Genomic DNA, 21,468 nt, shown 5'->3' with positions numbered 1-21,468 from the left:
GGTGGTGGCGGGCCTTCTGGCGGAAGCGGTGGTGGTGTAGGTGTACGAGGAGCAACGGACAATGGAGGGGAGCTGTACAAAGAGCACAGCGGCACTATCGATTGCCAATGACTGTTCCGTTGACTCAAAATATCCGACCGACACCGACAGCGGCCGAAATGGCACCAGTGCATTGGCACGAATTACGTTGCATTAACGTGTTTGATAAGCATGTGAATCAGATAGGCATGTGCATCAACTTTACGAGGTAGATAACTTTGATTCTTGATATCTTATGCTATAGGTGTCAGAACTACCTCAAAGATGGATCAATTGAATGCTCAGAAGTTACTCTATCTAATAGACAACCTCTTGAGTTGTGTCCTTGGACACCACACTTGCTGCAGGTTGGTTTGGCTCTTGGCTGTCTCTCAATCTGACTAACCAACTCCATTGCTATTTGAGCCTGTGACTGAGCCATGTCTCTGGCAGCCAATTCATCAGTGTCAAGGCCAAGTGTTAGCTTAATCTTCTTCCTTGGGGCTCTATGAGACTGTAATTCCTTGATAATAGTCTTCATATTGTCATGTTCACCCTGGAGTAATGTCATAGCAGCCTGTGACCTTTTTAACCCTCTTGACAACCTGTCCACTGCCTCAATAATTGAGGTTGGTGAGCTGTTTTGATGCCTAGCAATCCTAGCCTTGATTTTGCCTGTATGCCTCTCAATCTGCCTTGGATTCTGAGGGGTATTCTGTGTATCTGATGAACATAGTGGTGGTGGAGTTGGTGTTTTGTAACGCAGTGTCAGCTTGGACAGCACAGCCTGTGGATCGAGTGGTAACAAGCCTGAGCCTCTAAAGGCACCTCTGATCGTGTTTGGAGTAAATGCAGCTTCATAGGCAGGCCTGAGTTGTGGTAGGAAGTCTTCTTTGATCAGGCTGTAGTATCCAACCATGCCAAGCCTTTGGATTCTGGCTGAATATGCCTTCTTTAATGGACCAAAACAGCCAACATCCAAAGGCTGTAGCAAGTGAGAGGAGTGTGCAGGCATACAGAGGGTAATAATGCCTTGTTCCTCACAGAATGACTCAAACTCTGGTGTCATATGGCTGTCATGGCCATCCAGAATCAAGAGCCTCTTCTGACCAACAGTTCTGTGCTTGGTATAGTCATCAAAGTGCTGAATCCATGCTATTCCATGGTTATAGGAAGTCCAGCCTTTAGGACTAACTCCAAGCTTCCAGTTTGGTGGTAGGTGTTTGAACCAGGCTCTGTTCATTTCCTTGCCAGAGAAGATAACATATGGAGGCACTGACCAGCCTTCTGCATTAATACAGGCAATGACTGTGTGCCACTGCGTTGAATCAGAAACCAAGGCCTTAGGTCGTTGCCTACGCTCTGTAGCAGTAACAACTATGGTATTCTGACAGTGTCCAAGCCTGAATCCACTCTCATCAAAGTTGTATATGTCGTGCTCTGTAATTCCATGGAAGGCTATCATGTTTTGAACCAGTGTAAACCACTCTGAGATAACCCCTGGATCCTCATTCTTTGCCCTTTGGCTTGATAACCTCCGTGATAGCCTTGTTTCCAAGCCTGGATAACGATTGACAAAGTTATGAGCCCATCTTTGGCCAACCTCTTGTCCATTCCGTGCCTTGGTTATTGAGGACGCCCAGCTTCTGATTACAGCCTGTGTTGGCGAGTAACCACGTGAATCTAGGTCCAGAATCTTCTGATAAACTACCTCCTCTTCTACCGGAGTCAAGGCTCTGTTCGTTGGCGGTGTACCAGTCTTTGGAGCCGTACCATGGAGTCTGCGGTTGACGGTAGAATATTTGACTCCGTAGGCGGCTGCAGCGCGTCGCACGCTTGGAAATCGACCTGACAGGTAATCACGAACAGCATTCTGAATACACTCTTCGTTTGGAGGTGCCATCGCGTAAAATGGTGGAATAATGGACGCGTTTAGTAATGGTGGTGGATACGAGATGGAAGTTGATGCACATGCCTATCTGATTCACATGCTTATCAAACACGTTAGTCTAGTTGCGGATCTGCCCGCTATCGGCATCCCTGCATGCTGGCGACATTTCACGCGCGTGTGCTGTGGCCGACGGTCGGGATGATGCTGTTGACGTCGAGTTTTTTGCCCGTCCAGTGTTTCGTTGCGTTGCGTGGGCGGCTGCCGCGTCGACCACCCTCTTCCACCGCCAATCTTACCAGGCGGCAGCATTAATAGCCCTCCTCCGCCGCATCACACGACGCACACCGCGACACGACCTCCTCGTCACTACTGGCATGCCAATCTCCCGCGCGGGCGTGCGCTTCCGTAACATAGAAACAGGGATGCCGTCTGCATGACGGAGCCTGCTATACTAACCCTCCGCCGTCCGCTGCTGCTATTGTTCATCCTTCTCCCCACTGTCCTGCCTGCCCGACCACCATGCGTTCTGCCCTGAGGACCGCGCTGGCGGCGGACGCCCAGTGGAGGACGGGACGTGCGAGGAGCAACTCCCTCTCCACCGTGCCGCCCGCCCAAGACTCCGCCGACTATCTGCCTGAGCTCGCGGCCATTGCTGCCACCATCCTCTACCGATCGCCCCTGCCCTCCAAAGACGGCAGGCCTGTGTACATCCTCAACGCCGCTGCCTTTCCCGATGCCTTCGAAGTCGACTACGATAGCTTACTCTCATACGTGCTCGCCCGACTACCCGGCGAAGACGAGTTGATCGCAGGAACAGAGTACGAGATTGTTTTCTTTGCAGGAGGCCCTCCCGACAATGCAACGGCAGAGAAGAAGCAGGGTCCCGCTACCGGATGGTATCTGCAAGCATACCACGTGCTGGGGAGGGCATTGCGGAAGAAGCTGGCCATGCTGTACATTGTGCACCCTCGCACATGGGTCAGAGTGCTGCTCAACATATTCGGGACCATTGTGTCGCCAAAATTTCGACGGAAGATAGTACACGTCAATTGTTTGACCTCACTGGCCCTGCACATTCCCATCGAACAGCTGCTCATCCCACCATCCGCATATCTGCAGGATCGAAAGTACTCACCCGATATCTACTCACCCTTTGTTACCGGCAGACGTGCATTCAGCGTGAAGCAGCCATTCCCGAGGAACATTGACTCCGGCAGGACGCGCTTGCCTCGCGTGCTGAGGGAAACCACGGCCTTCCTGGTGCAACCTTCCAATCTCAAGACCGAGGGCATCTTCCGCATACCGCCTCACTCAGTACTCGTTGGTGTCCTCAAAGAGGCTTACGACCGCGGACAACAATGGATCGTGTGGAAGGATCAAGGTGCAATATTCGTGCAGCCGGGTCTTGCAAAGTCGTTGGTTGATGAGATTCGCTTGGAGGATGCGTACGGCGTGCACTCAGCCGCCTCGCTGATCAAGACATGGTATCGCGAGCTGCGGGAGCCAGTATTTCCAGAGTCTTGCTACGCGACGCTCCGAGAACGTTACAGCGATCCCGAGACGGAGCTGACGCCCGAGGACATGGTCGATATCATCCTTCCCACTTCGTCAATGTCTCCTCTGCCTCACACATCGAGAGAGATTTTGACCAGACACCTGCTACCTTTGCTATCGCTGGTTGCATCGCACGAACCACACAACAAGATGGGTGCGGAGAACTTGGCTATCTGTTTCGCCATGTGCCTCGTTTGTGGCTCAGACCAGATGGCCGATGCAAAAATTTCGAGTATTGTCAAGCGGATACTAGTCGCTGCCATAGAGATGTGGCCTCAGCTCCGGGCGGGAATCGACATCGAAGAGCGTGCCTTCTATGCCGACCTCAGCCCTCCTATCGACCCAAATGAGTACGAAGACCCGCTCGAAGCCCTGCGACGTCCATCTGACGGTTCGGATGCCTCAAGTGAGAAAAGTCAGATAGGCCACAGGATTTCAATGAACGAGTCAGACTCTTCAGACTCCTCTTCAGAGAAGCCTCCAGCGTTGCCCCCTCGGCGACGTTCTAGAGCCACGTCGCTCAAAGCTGCGCTGGCACCGCACTTGCCGAACGTCGAGCTGCCCAAACTACCACGTCGAAACAAGGTGGCGCAGCGCGAACCATCGCCTTCAGCGCAGCCTGGCTACGAGCCTGCATCTGACGCCACATATGTAGGTGCGCCACCAAGATACTCCAGCCTGTTCGACTACGAAGGCAGAAACTTGCCGCGATCGGATTCACCTGGTAGCTATGCGCCGATACATGCCGGTGGCCTCAGTCCACCGAAGAGCAATGACGCCAGCATGGATCTGTTAGATGATTCACGAGCACAGAAACCCATTCACCGACGCCCGGTCGGAGAGCCATCTCGAAGTCGACCCGTTTCAGCAGAGATAATTGGGTCTATTCCCGGAATCACTGGCGATGTGCCAAAGCGAAAGCCTGTTAGTAGACAGACCTCGGTCAAGGGTGAGAACAGACCAGCCGAGACGGCATTGCACAACGATCCTCAGACCGCGAGCACCAGCACCACCCTAGAAAGCACTTCCCAGAACGAGAGCACGACCGCTTCCCAGCAGAATGATCCAGTCATTCCGAGCACGAGCAGTTCCTCACCCTCCATGCCCTTCGTGCCCCCTGGAACACATGCCCTGCTGGCCGAGATGGCTGCACGACAAGCCGCTAATAATGTGACGCAGAACAACGTTATCGACACTCAAGCTGCTTCGGCTAGCACGGATTCCGCTACAACTGCGCCTTGCTCAGCGCCAGGAGACCTTGCTGTGAAGCCGCCTCATCTTTCTACTTCACCTTCAAGCAGCGCGAACGCTGCGGTGTTCCGCAAACCGTCGTGGCCAGCGTCGGCGGCCAACAAGCAGCGTCCTGACATCCAGTCTCTTGCGAAACCCATTCTGCCGACCAGGACTTCCAATACCGCAGTGCCCTTGATCTCCACTGCGAACGTCGATGGAGCTAGCGGGGGCGCTGTACAGCACATGCCGAAGCCACGTGCTCCTTCTGCCGGCTTGCTCAATAGGATGAACAGCTGGGAGAGCAGAGGAAGCACAGATTCGCAGGCCACTAGCAACAGCGCCAGACTGGAGCCCCGCAGATTGGATCTGAAGAAGAGTAGTGTTGACGATTTGCGGAGGCTGTATGAGGAGCGGGCAACGACTGCCACGACGCTGGTTCAGCTTGGGAGGAGAGCTTCGAGTAAGCATTGATGCGAGGGGAGATCCTCGACCGGAGACAAAACACACGATACAGAGGGAAAGGCATTAGTGAAAGAATCAAAGACGGCGTTCTGGGGTAGAATTGCATGCATAATGGATTGATGGACTTCCACGGAGTTGGAATGGAGGCGGCGATGGTGGCGAATTGCATCGTACTGTATCGAGATACCCGTATCGCTATGCCGAGGACTTCGTCGTCTACGCGACTAACCTAATGATGACCTCAAATATTCTTTCCTGCGCGAAGACCGCGATGAGCTGAAATTTCTTCCCTGTTGTACAGTTGCAAACGACGACCATTGTGTAGCACAAACTCTTGTGCCTGGTCTATCCGCCAAATGTCCCGGACCCACATCCATATCTTGCCCTACATAGATGATAGCGTCCATGGGGTCGAGGTGAAGCTCTATGGGTAGTTGAGCATAGGACATAACCTGTGAAGCTTCATTCTGATCACAGTCGCAGACTTCTTGCAGTGTACAGGGTGCGTAGCCTGATTCTGGCACACATTGACCGATAATTTCGTAGAGTGTTTTGCCGCTAGCTTCGGCGTAAGGCGTCTGGCGGAGAACTAGACCTACAGAACTTGCGACATTCCAGCCTAGTCTGTAGATTTGCCAGGCCACGAGGTCACCTTGGCAAGCTTCGCGACATATGGAGCCGACGACAGAGGCTAGGCCGGCGGCGGACAAGAGTGGTTGACGGGCCTCTGGAGGCATGGAAGGACGTAGTCGTCGCGAAAGGTTTTCAGTGGGATAATCCACGTAATTCCGAACGGAGTGGAAAGGGACGCGCAAGTGGCCCTTCGCGTCTTGGGTGATTCGATAAGAGAACATGGGGTGGACATTGACAAATCCATGGTAATTTGCTCGATCTGTCCAAATTTGGGACTTCATATATGGATCGCGAGGCAAGCGCCTCGAAAAGACATGCTGGTCGAGATCGCGTTCCAGTTCTTCGCATCTCATAAGCTGCAGCACTTCATCTGCCTGAGCCCCATATTTCAGGATCTCCGCTGCTACGGCTAATACAGACTTGTCGTAGTCTGGTATGATGGCTCCTAGTTGCTTGGGCCAGCTGATTAGGCTGAGCAACCCATATACCTGGTCGCGAGGATCCGAGCACTGCTGTTTCGAGAAGGTCTTGAGTACTTTGGGTAACGACTGTTGAGTACTGATCATTCGTAAAGACAAGTTGCTCGCATGCTGCAGACTAGGTGGCGCCAAGATTCTTTGGGGCGAGTGAGACGATACAAACTTGTAGAACTCAGCCAGGCTCCGCCAGTGAATCACGTAGTCTCCGAGCATGAGTCGAACTATGCCAGCCAACGAGATTTCTTGCACGATCCAGACGCGAGTCCAGTACGGTAAATCTGCGATTTCTTGCAGCTCTCCGTGAATACTGCTCAGGCTGTATGTGCCCGTGCCATGGGTCAACCAGTGTTCCATGATTTGTGTTCTCCTCTTGGAAGCCGGCCGATCCTCGTTGCCAGCCCAGGCTGGAGGCGCATCGGCATCCCATGCTGCCCAAGCGGCGTGACTCTCAAGCCCAGCTACCTGCCTCCCAGTGCAGTTGAAGCGATTTGAGTCAGGTCCCAACGACACAAGCACATGCACGGCTTTGCGGTATATGGTCGACATGAGCTGAACTTGGACAGACTTCTCTTGGGTGCTCGTTTGGTCGATGCAGATGCTGTCTGTCCAGATGTGCACGAAGCTACCTTCATCGAATGCTTGCTTGATAGCAAATAAGCTGTTCTCAAAGACACTAACATCTTTCCCGTTCACTCGCAAAGACTGTTGCGAGATCTCGGAGCCCCACGTGTATGACAGGGCAGCGTAAGGCGGTGCCTCCAGAAGGTTATGCGTTTCCAGACTGATGGTGCCTTCAAAAGTCTCATTTTCGTGATTGCGGTCGAACCTCACCAGGCGGATCTGTGACTGCTGGTCTTCTAACGGGCATATCTCTCCCACGGGAACGATTGTCGGTCTAGTTTGCTCGTGCACCGGAATGTCATCAGTGGCAGAAAGATCCTGCATCTCCACACGATGTTTATATCAAAGCCATTTGCTTCGCTGGGTTCGGTGAGTGAGATAACTGTGGAAGTTGCACTTCGTTTCTGAAGGAAGCACTCGCTTGTGCTCAGCCGTGCGGCGCAGCGTCTTGCAGCTGCCCCGCCGGCCACTTTGCCGCCTCTCGTGCGATATGTGAGCTTCGCAGTTGTGCATTTTGGTAGTTTTGACGAAGTTGCATCAGGGTTGAGAGGGTTTGAAAAGAGAAGTCTTGACATGCAATGGCGCCTGCCATACCTTGCACCCTAGCTTCGCGCTGGCCAAAACTCGAGGCAGGATCATTCACATAGTCGCATCCCAAGAACCATGGAAGGCTGTTCGCAATATGATGACTGAATGGCTGCAGCCCGTGACATTTCGAAAATCATATACCCCGTAGACCCCAACGCCTCGCTAAACTCATGATCCCATGATGCCGCCCTCAAGACAATATTCTGACTGACTCTTGCCTCACGATGCAGCTTCTTGCCGCCTGACCTTCAGTTCCGTTTCGTCTTTCTCGGCCAGCTTCCTCATGTCCAGCAGAGCATGCACTTTGCTCATGATGCCCTCGAATGCCTCCACCACCTTTGGCGTAGGTAGTGGGATGATCTCAGGCACACCCGCACTGCCCAGAATCGTCGCGATCTTCTCACTCTGAATGGTGCTCTTCGCCACTCGAGGTTTTGTAAGTCGGTCCGAAGCGAAACTGATCCCTCCTGAAGCTTTGTGCTCAGGCGGAAAGATGACCACGCCCATGCGAGTCTGGTCGGCCGCAGAAAGCGACACGGGCAGTGCGTGACCGGGTGTGTTGGGCGCTCCACCAAGAGATTCGCCTCGAGTACCACGTCGGTCGCGAGCAGAGCCTCCGCCAACTTCTGACATACCAGCATTGCTGTCGCGAGGTCGTGCTGATTGAGGTGCTTGCATCCCGCCTTGCATGAAGCCGTCGTAGTTTGGGTTCCCTGGTACATATCAGTATGATCGAAGAACGAGTGGTTCTTCACGATGTACTCACCTGTCGGCTTCAATCGCGGATTCTTCTTCATACGATCCTGCGCAAGGAGTTGCTGCCATAGCTGCGTAAGCGCCTGAGATGTTGAGTACTGATATCCGTTTGTGTTCGCATGTGGATAGTCCAATCGCTTCCTGAGCTCTTCCCGTTGCCCATCTAATGTCGCCTGGTTGACCATAATGCGCTGCAACTCGCCCAACAAGACCGTCTCTTCGTCGACCTCATTTGCCTTGCGGTATAGATGCCCTTTGGCCAAACTCTTCCGCGACTCCTCCTTTGCAGGATCAAAGGTATTGAGAGTATTGTATAGATCAAACTCTGCCGTACCCATAGACTGAATCGGCGTCTTGAGCTGGAGTAATTGTGCTGAGACTTTGTAGAATCTCGCCTTCAGGTCCTCCATGCTGCGCGATTTGTCCTCGTACTCGTAGTGGTCCCATACCACCGGCCACTTTCCATTGCATTCGTGATACGTCTCGACGAGATAGTCTGTTTCCGCTTTGGTCCAGTCATCGTGTCGCAGGTGTTCCTCGTAGATCTCGTCGTCGTACTCTGGTATCTCGACCTGGACGTTGTATTTGCTGAAATCAGGTGGAGGCTGTGTCGCATCGACTCTCCGCCATCGTCGGTCTTGCTGCGTCCATTTGGCCGCTTTTCGCATGCGCTGCATCTTTGCGACTTGATGGCAGCGCGATCGTGAAGACAAAGTCGGCGGACGCGAACTTGTGAGCCGGCGGAGGTAGTGGAGAGCCGGACGCTAGGTCGTTTCTGGCCTCTTCGGCCGATTCTCCGGATAGCCAATAGCGCGTACCTTCAATCTCACACTTCACATGTTTCCTTCTCTTCACCTCACACGACATGACACGCTCCTCGGAATCTCGGCTTACACACTATACTAAGAAGGATCAACTTGCGACAATACTACCGCTTGTGTGTTCATGCTGCTTTATGGGCGTCATGTGTGGCCGCGTACAGGCTTTTGCACGCCGATGAGAAGAAACTCAGCAATTCTGCAAGACTGCCCGTTTTGCATACATTAAGCTGGGTGGCAGAAGGACCAGCGAGCTAGTGCTCTGCTTCGGCTCTCGTGGTGATTCGACACATGACCATACTAATCAAGGATATTGATTTCTAGGGCTATGTTGGAGGGCGATCCATCAGAGCTTCCACACGAAGCACGCCGTCATCTACCTCTTGAGCAATTGTCTGGTCCTCGTCGATCTCAGGCTCGCCTATGTTGTACAGCAGCAGCCGCTCCTGTGCAATTTCAGGCGCAACGCGGATCGTCCTTGCTACTCCTTCAGCCTCTCCCTTGCCCCACGGCCCATCCACTAACAATATCGAACCATCTTTGAGAGCTCTTTCACCAACGATAGAGAAGTGCTCATGGATACTGCAAGCGAATGGGATTTAATCAGGTTAAAGTCCACACAGGAACCATTGGCAGCATTCCAAAAGCGGCTACACTTACATGTCCGAATCTGTGTCTGAGCTCAATTGGCGCAGAAGAAGGTAGCATTCCATTCGACTCTTGTCGATAAAAGGCGAATGTTCTGAAGTCGGCTGGGTCCAGTCTCCGACCTTGGTCTCATCATTGTAAACACCAGTGACTTTGTCCATGACGACAAAAAAGCTCTCCATCGTCGAGTGTGTCTCGCTGATTGTGATGAGATTGTCGATCATCTCAGGGCTAGCGACTGCCGCACAGCAGACTGGGAATCAACGGCCTGGCACCGGGAATTCTTGAGGCGCGCTCATACTTGAACGTACTGGCCGGGATCAGTACTGCGATTTGGAGCTCAAGCAATGGAACTGCTTCTTCGATTTTGCAGGAGCTGAGCATGTTATTCGTCCATCGACCATGACATATTAAGTGCACTCACCAGATGGAGGCCGTCACAACCACAAGTCATCGACGAGGGTGCATTGGACGGGCACGATCAGGCGTCCAAGGTCGTAAAGCAGAATGCGGCACAGAGTCTTGGCTTCAGGATCTGCCGAGCTTTTGTAAGACAACCTCATCGCATGCTTTCGTTGCTATAATGCTCAAATGTTCATTGTTTACCGAGGAGACGTGGAGCAGCGCTCACACAGTCGTGGCCGCGCCGACGACACGAATGCTCACCACATCGACGACTGCCCGGCTGGCTGGCCTACCTGGGACACAGATTGTCAGCCTGCAATGTTCTTGTTCTCGATATCGCCTTGCCGATGCCGGCAAGAATACTGTGATCTGGATTCAGTCTGAACAACTTGTGCGCGTAAAAGCCTGTCTTGAGAGGAATGGGCAGAACGGTGCCACAAATTTTTGGATGGCCCCTACTACTGCGACGGTGTATCGCTGAAAGTATTCGAATCCTGGACCGCCGTAGTTGCCGAAGTGCGGAAATGCTTCATGCCTCGTGGGCATCCTCTTAGGTCTTCGTAAGAGCATCCTGCTTTGTGGTCATGCTGCAATTCCGCATCCAGCTTACGTGCCAAGTCCTGGAGTTGGAATCCGCTCTTAGCTCATAGCTCATCTATCGAGTTTCCTGAGCATCAACTGTTGCTGGCGAGATATACGAGAAGTTGCTGTTTCACATCGTTTCAAATGCTCCTAACTTGTTCTCCGGGTGCGAGACTTTACTCTGTCCCAATTCAGCATCTTGCATGGTCCGGATGAGCAATAGCGGTGGAATTGGAACGATTGTTGAACGTTCCTCGAGCGCCAGTAATCATCCTTCTGCTTAGTGATAATGCTGGAAGCTGCTGTGTCACGAACATCTGGTAGCAGAAATGCTGCTGCCTCCGGGCGGAATTGATGCTGTTTGCTGGGCCGTTGCTGGCGTCAGATGCGGACTTAAGACACTTCTCATAGTTGACAGACCCGCGCAATATCGAGCGGCCGCAGAACTAGATGCATCGTTCTGCACGCTTCCCGCATCCAGCATAGCCAGTGGGACCCTTCCTGGGAGAAGGTGAAGTGCGTGCTGTTAAGCGGCTGATGCGGGGCAGCTGCCAGTGGCGATAACAGCTAAACTCCGTGCTCCTGCGTTTGAACGTCATGGCGCAAGAACGAAACAACACAGTCGCACTTGAATGGCCCCCGGACTGCCGCCTTCTATAAGAGATCGAGACCCTCCCACCATCTGGTCAGCGAAGCAATTTCAACTTTTCTCACCAACCTCGACAGCACCTTCTGAAATCCACACCGAACAGCAAAGATGGCGGAAGCAATCAAGAACGCACTCGGAAAGGCCACCGACGGTGCCATTGGCAACAAGCTACCCACGGCTAAGCTTGGAAAGAATGGCCCACACGTGACACGGATTGGATATGGGACAATGGGACTGTCTGCCTTCTACGGCAAGCCAAAGCCCGACAATGAGCGGTTCGCCGTTCTGGACAAGGTCTACGAAGATGGCGATTTGTTCTGGGATACAGCCGACATGTACGACGACTCCGAGGACTTGCTTGGCGCCTGGTTCAAGAAGAACCCAGGCAAGCGCGAGAAAATCTTCCTCGCCACAAAGTTCGCCAACTGCAAGGGTGAAGACGGTTCGCGTTGGGTGGACAGCTCGCCAGAATATGCTCGCAAGGCATGCTTGAAGTCGCTGTCGAGATTGGGGGTTGACCACATCGATCTCTGTAAGCACAATGCGCCCACTTTCTGGTGAGACGCCGCAACTGACGTTGTTGACCAGACTATGCCCACCGCCTCGACGGCAAGACCCCAGTCGAGAAGACCGTCGAAGAGCTCAAGAAGCTGCAACAGGAGGGCAAGATCAAGTACATCGGTATTTCTGAATGCTCCAGCGAGTCTCTCCGCCGCGCCAGCAAAGTTGCCCACATCGATGCCATCCAAATCGAGTACTCGCCCTTCAGCTTGGACATCGAGAGCGACCAGATCGGCCTCCTCAAGACCGCTCGCGAGCTCGGCACCGCCATCGTTGCATACAGCCCCATCGGTCGTGGCATGCTAGGCGGCACCATCCGTTCGCCCAAGGACTTCGAGGAAGGCGACTTCCGTACCTTTGCTCCTCGCTTCTCAGAGGAGAACTTCCCAAAGAACCTCGAGCTTGTTGATCGCATCACGGAGATTGCCAAGAAGAAGAATGCCACGGCATCCCAGTTGACCTTGGCTTGGATTCTGGCCCAAGGTGACGACTTCTTCCCGTAAGTTGACCCTTTGCCTGGACTGATCACAGTAATGACTGACTGAATCGATGTAGAATTCCTGGTACCACCAACATCAAGCGTGTGGAGGAGAACTTGGGCGCACTCAAGATCAAGCTGTCAAAGGAGGAAGAGGCTGAGATCCGTAAGGCTTGCGAGAACGCTCAGCCTGCAGGATCTCGTTATCCGGAAGCCTTCAGCAGCGCCCTGTTCGCTGATACGCCACCATTGTAGATGGTCGGCAGGTACGATAATGCACCAGATCAGCGCGCGCAGAGGTATCGTGAACCGAGCGACGCATGAATGCGTCCAGCGCACCACAATGATGATGCTGCTCTGTCGATGATCCTAGAACGGCGTCGACCGAAATTTAGTAGCAATGGAAGTAGTAATGAGAAAAAAAGTTCGTGTTCCACAAGAGTGTTGGATGTCGTACAGCACATTGCATTGGAGTGTGACGAGCTCACGAGCTCTACTACATTAGCCTGCTTTTCCAGACAAGCACTCACATATCGCCCACGTGTGGATCTACTCGAAGCTCTTGCCTGACGTTCAGATTCACACAACACAGCTTGTCCACTTTCCATATCCTGTGCGAAGCAGCTTTCAAGCCAAAACACTTTCGCATCGCTATTCCAAAAAGAAAAAAGAAGTCATAAGCCAAATCAAGAATTCCTTGCTATTGTTTACAAGAAAGCGGCCAGACCGAGAATAGCAGCGAGACCTGGAACAGCAACGTGTGCGGCAGAGGAGCCTTCGGTCGATGTCTCGGCGGCGGCGCTGCCAGTGCGTGTGCCTGAGCTGGCTGCGGCGTTGGAGGCGGTTGTCGTTGCGGCGGTGTTGGTTGGGGCGGAACCGCTGGCAGATCCGGTTGCGGTGCCGGTGGAGGTGCTGGATTTGGTGCCGTAGCTGTGGAGAAGAAGAAATGTTAGCATGAGGGTTTGAGGGTTGAAGTGTAGAGAGGTAAGTTGTGAAGGAAGAACTTACGCGCTGGCGGCGTTGCAGTTGGCGACCTTGGTCTGTTCGTAGCCGAATCGGTCGGGGGCGCTGGGGCAGTTGTTGTAGCAAGTGAGGACGTTGTTGGCTTGTTCGCAGAGGCAGTCCCAGTCTTGGGAGTCGCAGGCGTCGAATTGAGACTTGGTCTTGAGAGGAAGCAATCGTTAGTGTTGTTCTCTGCGTTTGCAGTTGACTCAAATTGCATCAGGCAACGCATGCTTACAGTTCCGAGGCAAGACTCAATGATCAGATCGATGGAGCTGCCGCATCCTGAGGTGGAAGCTGATGAGCTGGATCCAGAGCTGCTAGAAGCAGTGGTCTGCGCGGCAGCGAGGCCGGCGACTGCGAGGATGAGAGCAGTAGACGCGTGCATGGTGTCGGCGGATTAAGTTGTCGCTTTGAAAGTAATTAAAATTGAGTTTGGTGGAATGCTCTGTGGTCGAAGAAGCAGAATGTAATCGATGTAACAGCGAGAGACGTCGAAAAGGTCAACAACCAAGGCGATGGATAAGGTAGGAGCGACAGACAGGAGGACGGTTAGCGGGTGGAAAGGGCGAGAGCGGACGACAGGGCAGGGCAAGTGGTAATATACTCTGCAACATCCCTGGCCTCATATAAACATCCAAAGCGAGCCGGGCCAGTTCTGGGGAGAGCTTCAATGCAGAGCACGGGCTCGTTTTCTTACCACTCTCGGCCTCGCGCCGAACTTGCCGACGAGCTCATTGGCCGGATAGACGAAGTGGCGTGAACCCAGCGAGCGATCCACGGCAACCTCTCTCTGCCTCAACGGCGCGGCTTTGAGGGGGACCTTGCCTGCTGCATCTCGTCGTGCAGACAACCCGAGCGGGCATAGCAGTGCATTGCATGCTGCACTCTCTGCTGGTTCGTCGCAGTCCGACCTGTTGTGTTGCGGCAGGAGAATAAGAGACAGGAGCGCAAAAGCTTTGGGCCAAACGGCACGGGTGAAGATGAAATTAGGACCACGCTAGACTGTGAAGAGTCAGAACATCGAGAAAGTGTGGACCGGGGGCCCTTGCACATCTCGTGAGAGAGAGCGCGCACTTTTCGGCTGTCTTCTCTGTCCATGGACTTCTCTGCGTGGCCATGGCTGGGTGCCCGTTGCCACCATGCACGCGACGTGCACCGCGTCCAGCTTCTGCCCTGGTCTGGGGCGTGGTTGGACGCGGTTGGGGTGGCAATGGGACGCGTATGCTCCACACTGTTCGTATGCAATGCAATGCGACGCCGGGATACAATCGCGGGCGCTGGAAAGGTTGCGGAGAAAAGGCGCGCTGTTGGACGACTGACACGCGAAATGGGTTCCGAAGCAAACGGCGTCTGCCATCGTTTGCCATCACAGGACAGCTGCATACCTGAACGCAGATGTTGGGCAGAGAGAATCGCGAGGTCTTGCACCTGAGCTCAGAGCCGAATGGTGGGCTGATCTCAACTAGCTGTCCCGAGACATGGCTACTCGTGGCGAACAGCCACCAAGTGTGAAGAGTATGAGGTCTGCTGATCGAAGCGTGACTGGAACGCCACATCGACGCCCGTAATTACTGACAAAACGTAGAAGTTAAGATCCTGGGGCAACGCGCCAGCTTAGAAAGGAAGCCAAGACATCACAGTAACGCGATGGAGCAAACGAGCACCATCAACACAATTGCAAGGAACTTCCATACGAGAACTACGAGATCCACTTTCCCCATACATACGAGATATGTCGTGCCGTCAACACTCAGCCATCCTCACCATCACTCCATAATAGGCGACAACCTCTCCCGTATACTTCCCTTCCTAGTCATGCCCATTGGCATCCACCGACGCATGCTTTTGATAAGACGACCCGCTTCGCGTGACCGTCCTGGTGACGGAGGACCCGCCACCACTCCTTCCGTGTGCGTGTGAGTGGTAGTGAGTCCTTTGAGACTCTTCATACTTTTCCATTTCTCGGCACTTGTCCTATCACGCGACGAGGAGAATATTAGCTTCTGTAAAATAACACAAGAACATTCATGTGAGGAGGTGGTTATTGAGATGATGAGAAGGGCGTGGGAAACTTACCTCGTACTTGGCGACATACTCGTCTCGTTCACGATCGGCGGCTGCACGAGCGGCGATGGCACGTTCCTTTTGCTCGCGGGCTTCACGAAGCATGGTGCGGAGGTTATCGATCTCGTATTCGAGCTCGCCGCTGTCATCTTTGTATTCGTTGATGGTCTCGGTGTATTCTTCATACCGACGCTTGACGTCTTCGAGCTCGTGGCGAGCACGGTCACGCTGGTCTGTCAAGGTGCGAACCTCAGTCTGGACGATCGTGAGGCGCTCCTTCAATTGGTGGATCTCGGAGGTCAAGTGGCCGTGATGGTGGCGGGCATCGTCACGCTCGTGCTCGATGTGCTTGATGCGCTCGGTGATGCTGACGACCTCGGAGCGGACTTCGCTGAGGGTGGACTCGGTGCGGGTCAGGGTGTCCTGGAGGACGGTGATCTCACGCTGGCGGTCAGAGGAAGTGTGTCGCTCGTGATCGAGGTCGTCCTTAAGCTGGTCGCGCTCGATGATGATAGTGCGGTGCTCTTCATGGTGACGCTCAATGCGGTGACGAAGGTCATGCAGCTCAGACTCAACATCACGCAGCCTATCGTCTCTGCTGGTGACTTCCCTCTTGGACTGCTCGTACTTCAGGGTAATGTCTGCAAGGCGTGCCTCGACGTCCTCAATGCTCGTGGTCTTGGTCCTAAGCTCGACACGGAGGCGGTCAATCGTGGTGGCGTGGTCATCACGCTCAGACTCGACAAAGTGCACGCTCTCCTTGATCTGGCGGGACTCGCGTTGCAAGCGCTCATACCTGTCAGTCAGCTCGCCAAGCTCGCGAGAAGTCTCCTCCGATCTGACAGTGATCTTGCGAAGCTCTTCTCTGAGTCTGTCCTTCTCGACAAGATATGTATCGCGCTCGTGCTCCCATGCGGACAAGCGGCTTGTCAAGGTAGAGACTTCCTTGCGAGATGAGTCGAGGCGATCGACGAGATCGATGTTCTTGCTCTTGAGCTCTGCATGCTCACGGGTGAAGGTGCGCAGCTCGCCACGATACTTCTCGGTATCCTCTCTGGCATGATCACGTTCGCTCTCGATATGCTTGATGCGGGCGAATGCACTTTCAAGCTCGGCCTTGATTCTGTCGTGTTCGATCTGGTTGCGTGAGATGGTGATTCTCACATCGCTCAGCTCTGCACGACTGCGCTCGAGCTCGTGATCACGTTCGTGGACTTTCTTCTTCTCGATGGTGATATTGTTCAGAGCGGAAGATAGCTCGATCAGAAGCTTCTCAACTTCTTTCTTCCTCTCGGCAAGCTCCCGGCCGTGGTGATGATGCTGGCTGTCTCTTTGTTCGAGGGTCTCGGTAATTTCGTCGATTTGCAACATGAGTTCCTCACGCTCGCGATCGAAGGACTCGCGGTCAGACATGAGGCGAGCCCAATATTCCTTGAGAGATGAGGCCTCCTTTGAGGCATTGGACATGAGTTCGATCAGCGAGAAGAACTTGCCCTCGGCTTGATGCGTCAGTTCCATCGACATCTTGTTGCGATGTCCATGGAGGAAGGAGCTTGAGCGTCGGGTGGTACTGCTGACTTGTCGAGAGGTGCGCGCGAGCGCTCTCGAGCTGCTCTCAGCGGCTCCCTTGCTGAAGCCGATCTTGCCATACTTGCTAGGAGTTCCTGGGTCGGAAAAGACGTCGCGGTCGTCGTTGAGAGAAGACCCAAGCTTCATGATGGCGAGCTTCTCAGGAGTGATCTCTGGAAAGTCGGTAGTGTGGCTGTGATGGAGATGAGAATGATCAGACTCCAATGTGGAGCTCTGGCCGTTCAGTACTGTTGCAGCAGACATAGCAATTACACGATATGAAAATTGTTTAGCGACGACGCCTGGAGGACAAGCGAAACAGAAAGGAAAGTGTTATGCCCGCGGATGTCCCACACATATGTAGGACAAGCCCGAGGCTGGAGCTCATCAATTCTTCATGCATTGACTATGCATTGGGCGATGGTACATGATGAACGCAATTGTCCACCTTGGAGCGTCGCCAGCGCCGATTGGAAGATCTTCGACCTTCATAGACTGGCGTGCATAAACGAATGGGGCCCAGAGTTCGCAATGGCTGGGTAGATGATCGGGGTGCTCAGGTGGCCCAGCATTGAGCTTGCGATGGCGTTCGTGCTTGTACGTATCGGGAGGCGTCGTTGTCATTGACGATCTATGCGCGACTGGGACGCGGAGTAGCCGTAACGACAAGAGCGCCGCGACTATCACATGCTTCCTGGATCCGCCAGTCTCTTGAGCTGAGGAGAGCACACGCGAAGGGCTTGGTTGTCAAATGCTCTCCGAGCCAGACAAAACTATCTCCAAGTAGTCAACGCATCGGGCATTTTCTCACGTCCCAACGGGGAAGCGTTGCAAGCACGACTCCCCGCTTGCGTGGGGTGCTTTCCAATATAGGCGAGGTTCGTTCCACCCAGCTGGCCTCTGCTTGCAGATTTCGCTACCATGGCGGCGATGCCGATGAGTGATCCCATTGTGAACACCGTCACAGGATGCAGGGACACGAGGCTCAGACACAACTTCTCCACGTATGATCGACGGCTCATCGGCTGAAGAAGGATAGACAGGTCGCCAACATAGCTGTATGCAGCTACGTGACTGGGATGTTGAGTGATGGTAACTTTGTGGAAAGTCTCAAGTAGCCGTCGGCAGCAATAGGTCCAGCCACGAGATTAAACGTCGCGGGGATTGGAAGTAACCCCGTTCCAAATCCAGATTGACATGTAGTCAGCCATTTGTTGTTACAAGGACTGTGCTTGGACAGCAAGCGAGCATCATTGCAATTCGTAGTCGGTCTTGCAAGTGTCAACCCAATGCCGTGATAGTTGCTGTGATCGATCTTTCTGCAAGCCAGCTCGATGGAATTCAGGTAGCTTGCGAAGCGGCATGTACGAGCTGCAGTTGCACTCCACACCAGCTCAGTGTATTGTCCATTTCCAGCGATTGCGCAAGAGCGTGCGGCCCGGGTAACCCTATCGTGTATAGGTTCCATGAATGTGGAGCCCAAACCCTATCATATATTTTGGTCAAGCCTATAAGAACTGCAGTACGCTCTCTTGGCTCTTTACTACGAAGGTGGTCAGTGCTCCGCAGCGCTTCGCCCCGTCCGCATAACTCCAGAGCACATCAGCAGTACATGTGCTCGTCTAAGGTGCATGCCTAAAAGCTGACGGCGTGGAGGAGGTATCGTGGTGGCTGGCTAGCATGAACGACCTGTCGTTGTATGGATCGGTTGCGGGTCGTCATGGCGGAGGCGTGGTTTCGCGGGCGGAGATCCTTCCGCTCCACGCATGGCTAAACCGGTCCATGGCAGGACGGCTCTGATGCTGCCAGCGAAATTGCCATTGATACACACCAAGGTTCATCAATTGGCTTGGGATGTGCACTGATGAGTGCTCCTCAGTTTGTGCAGAGGCGGCCAGCTCATCGAAAACGCGGCCACGAGCAAGCTCGGCAGTATGAGGCGTCGACGAAGCTGCAGGTGAGAAGCTTCAACTCCATCAGCTACGTATACATACCATACAAGCAGCTTTCAGCTGGGTTTCTGCGCATGCAGCGCATCTCTGATCATAAAATGGGGTGGTGATACTTTGTCTTGCAGCAATTTTCGGGCCCAAGGGACGTGCTCTCGGTGTCGCCGCGCTTTGCAGCATGCGGTGGCTGGCGGATGGGAAGAGACGACTTCATTACATGCGTTCGCAGCTGCTGAGTCCCGAACACAGCTTGCTGGTATCGGGAATATACATTGTCGCGCTCTCCGTGCATGTGAAAGAGTGAAGAAGCGAGCGACGGGAATTGCATTTTGAGGTGACGTTTCCCGTGAGGAAGGCAGCCAAACCCCACGCGGACCACACTCCGTCCACATTTGGTCACGGCGTTAGCCACGGAGATTTCCAGTGTCCTCCAGCATGTTTAATGTGAACAATTCCACTGATGCAAGAAGACAGTCAACTGTACAAGTTGCTTAATGATAAGCTCGAACTGTCGTCGATTTATATTCTTCATACAGACATATTGGGTGTATCATAAGTCATTAATTTACTCCAGACATCTGAACTCCCTGACAACCTAGAGAGCGGCCAAGATCGCCTCTCCGATCGGGGACGCAGAAGCTGGGTTCTGCCCAGTGATCAACTTGTTGTTCTTTCCGCTCTTCACAACCTTTGGCTGCCATGGCTCCGCCTTGACAACCTTGCCTCCATGCGCTTCGAGCTCTGTCTCCAGCATGAACGGCATAGCAGCGGAAAGTTGTACCTGGTCCTCCTCGGTGTTGGTGAAGCCAGTCACCTCTTGTCCCTGCACCAGCCAGCTTCCGTCCGAAAGCTTCACGTTGACGAACGCAGCAGGACCGTGGCAGACAGCGGAGACAACCTTGCCGGATTCGTAGAACTCCTTGATGAGCTGGTGGGAGACAGGGTCGGTTGCGAGATCGAACATAGCTAGTCACGGGTCAGTGCACCACTCTGGCTTCGCAAGCATAGGATGGATACTCACGGCCATGTCCACCCACGTAGAACACAGCATCGAATGTGTTCGCCTTCCCGACAAAGTCGCTCAACTTCTGTGTGTTCTTCCACAAAGCCTCCTTCTCCTTCAAGAACTTGGTGGACTCCTCATCGCTCTTGAACATCTCAACAGAGGAAGGATCCAATGGAGCGGCTCCTCCCTTGGGTGAAGCAATCACGATCTCGGCCTTGCCTTCCAGCTTGTAGTATGGGTGAGCGAACTCAGGCAAGTACCAGCCTGTAGGCTTTCCAGTGTTGCCCATTTGGTCATGGCTGCTGAGCACGAAGAGGACCTTGGGCAAGCTGCCGTCGGACTTCTTGTGCGAGCTGATCACGTTCTTTGCTTTGTCGATGAGGGAAGACATGGTGCCGGCTAGAGCAGAAGGGGAAGTTGCGATGATTCCGGACGTGATTAATGAGTTTGTAGTTGTATGGTAGGTAGGAAGTGTTGAGTTTGAGATTGAGAGAAGAGAGGTTCGAGCTTTCTTACCACGTTTTCCAGCTTGCCTTATACCTTTGCACGTCGTTGCGTCGTAGTCTCTCACTGTGTCGTGGGTATTCTTCGCGCGAGGTTTCTGCGAGCTACGTCACTGATGTCATTAGTCCTGGGTTCGAGCTTCTCAGAGCTACGAAGCCATCAATGGCCTGGACTTGTCAAAGGCCGAACCAATAGCGATCGTGGTGACGCCAAGTAGCCCCACACTGCTCGATGCTGATCAAGCAAGAGACATGTGTCAAGAAGTGTCATGGTGGCAGTGGATGGATTGTCATGTTTGTCGAGTCGAGAGAATCTTCTCGCAGAGAGCTGGGAGGAAACTGCATTCCGCCGGACGTGCCTCCGCGCCGTCGGCCAAGAAATCCATGGTTTCTTCCATTTGCGTTCAATACAGCTTCTTCAGCTCCTCCAGGAGCGGCCGAAATACTTCACACGCAGCATCATTTTCTCTCCTGTCGGTCAGATACAAGCCCGTAGCATTCCCCTCCGCTCCAATGATCGCCAAGTCCTTCTCTTTCTCATCATCGGAAACCTCTGTCCACCCAGGTCCAGCACTCGGGTTTCTCCCCATCCCAGCCCAAATAGTCTGCAGCTCTGCACTTAGCTGAATCTGCTGAGTCGTCGCGTTTTCCTCAGGATAAGTTCCAAAGACAATAGGAATCTCGCTCGAGTGATACACGCCAGCTCTCGGGAAAATCTCGAGATTCGGGAATTCAGCATCGTAACGGTATCTCCAGACATGAGACTGCTGACCTGCTCCCTGTCTAGCAAGGACCAGCGCTTCCGAAAGCGCTTTCGTCGGACAATTGAACAAGAGATCCGTCTGGATTTGACTGATCAGTAAGAAAGCATCGGATAGGATTTCCTCCGAATACGTGAGGTAGATTCCGTCTATGATGCTGCTGATGTCTACCATCACGTAATCTCGGATCCAGTCGACAATTGAAGAGCGATCGAGAACGTCGACATTGTCGATT

General features: G+C 53.5%; 9 protein-coding genes across 9 annotated transcripts; 2 read left to right on the top strand and 7 right to left on the bottom strand.

Moving 5' to 3' along the window:
• Positions 1-2,428: 2,428 nt before the first annotated feature.
• Positions 2,429-5,167, top strand: CKM354_000657100 (uncharacterized protein; the record flags this gene model as incomplete). The annotated part of the gene is made up of 1 exon (XM_044801891.1): positions 2,429-5,167. The coding sequence occupies one exon, from the start codon at positions 2,429-2,431 to the stop codon at positions 5,165-5,167; it is 2,739 nt and encodes a 912-aa protein (XP_044657826.1).
• A 215-nt stretch (positions 5,168-5,382) lies between these two features.
• CKM354_000657000 (uncharacterized protein) lies at positions 5,383-7,215 on the bottom strand (the record flags this gene model as incomplete). Its single annotated transcript, XM_044801890.1, has 1 exon — positions 5,383-7,215. One exon carries the CDS (start codon positions 7,213-7,215, stop codon positions 5,383-5,385), a length of 1,833 nt encoding a protein of 610 aa, XP_044657825.1.
• Positions 7,216-7,698: 483 nt separating this feature from the next.
• CKM354_000656900 (uncharacterized protein) lies at positions 7,699-8,912 on the bottom strand (the record flags this gene model as incomplete). The annotated part of the gene is made up of 2 exons (XM_044801889.1): positions 7,699-8,192; positions 8,246-8,912. 2 exons carry the CDS (start codon positions 8,910-8,912, stop codon positions 7,699-7,701), a joined length of 1,161 nt encoding a protein of 386 aa, XP_044657824.1.
• A 467-nt stretch (positions 8,913-9,379) lies between these two features.
• On the bottom strand, positions 9,380-10,000 carry CKM354_000656800 (uncharacterized protein; the record flags this gene model as incomplete). The annotated part of the gene is made up of 3 exons (XM_044801888.1): positions 9,380-9,635; positions 9,714-9,925; positions 9,977-10,000. The coding sequence occupies 3 exons, from the start codon at positions 9,998-10,000 to the stop codon at positions 9,380-9,382; spliced, it is 492 nt and encodes a 163-aa protein (XP_044657823.1).
• A 1,445-nt stretch (positions 10,001-11,445) lies between these two features.
• On the top strand, positions 11,446-12,631 carry CKM354_000656700 (uncharacterized protein; the record flags this gene model as incomplete). The annotated part of the gene is made up of 3 exons (XM_044801887.1): positions 11,446-11,869; positions 11,926-12,397; positions 12,454-12,631. 3 exons carry the CDS (start codon positions 11,446-11,448, stop codon positions 12,629-12,631), a joined length of 1,074 nt encoding a protein of 357 aa, XP_044657822.1.
• Positions 12,632-13,083: 452 nt separating this feature from the next.
• CKM354_000656600 (uncharacterized protein) lies at positions 13,084-13,766 on the bottom strand (the record flags this gene model as incomplete). Its single annotated transcript, XM_044801886.1, has 3 exons — positions 13,084-13,306; positions 13,385-13,539; positions 13,617-13,766. The coding sequence occupies 3 exons, from the start codon at positions 13,764-13,766 to the stop codon at positions 13,084-13,086; spliced, it is 528 nt and encodes a 175-aa protein (XP_044657821.1).
• A 1,424-nt stretch (positions 13,767-15,190) lies between these two features.
• Positions 15,191-17,278, bottom strand: CKM354_000656500 (uncharacterized protein; the record flags this gene model as incomplete). Its single annotated transcript, XM_044801885.1, has 2 exons — positions 15,191-15,355; positions 15,458-17,278. The coding sequence occupies 2 exons, from the start codon at positions 17,276-17,278 to the stop codon at positions 15,191-15,193; spliced, it is 1,986 nt and encodes a 661-aa protein (XP_044657820.1).
• Positions 17,279-19,558: 2,280 nt separating this feature from the next.
• CKM354_000656400 (uncharacterized protein) lies at positions 19,559-20,360 on the bottom strand (the record flags this gene model as incomplete). Its single annotated transcript, XM_044801884.1, has 2 exons — positions 19,559-19,929; positions 19,985-20,360. The coding sequence occupies 2 exons, from the start codon at positions 20,358-20,360 to the stop codon at positions 19,559-19,561; spliced, it is 747 nt and encodes a 248-aa protein (XP_044657819.1).
• A 516-nt stretch (positions 20,361-20,876) lies between these two features.
• CKM354_000656300 (uncharacterized protein) lies at positions 20,877-21,407 on the bottom strand (the record flags this gene model as incomplete). The annotated part of the gene is made up of 1 exon (XM_044801883.1): positions 20,877-21,407. The coding sequence occupies one exon, from the start codon at positions 21,405-21,407 to the stop codon at positions 20,877-20,879; it is 531 nt and encodes a 176-aa protein (XP_044657818.1).
• Positions 21,408-21,468: the final 61 nt, after the last annotated feature.

The sequence above is a fragment of the Cercospora kikuchii genome (genome assembly GCF_019650295.1).
Source record: "Cercospora kikuchii DNA, contig_00004, whole genome shotgun sequence".
Classification (NCBI taxonomy): domain Eukaryota; kingdom Fungi; phylum Ascomycota; class Dothideomycetes; order Mycosphaerellales; family Mycosphaerellaceae; genus Cercospora; species Cercospora kikuchii.
This window is presented reverse-complemented; position numbering and strand designations above follow the sequence as displayed.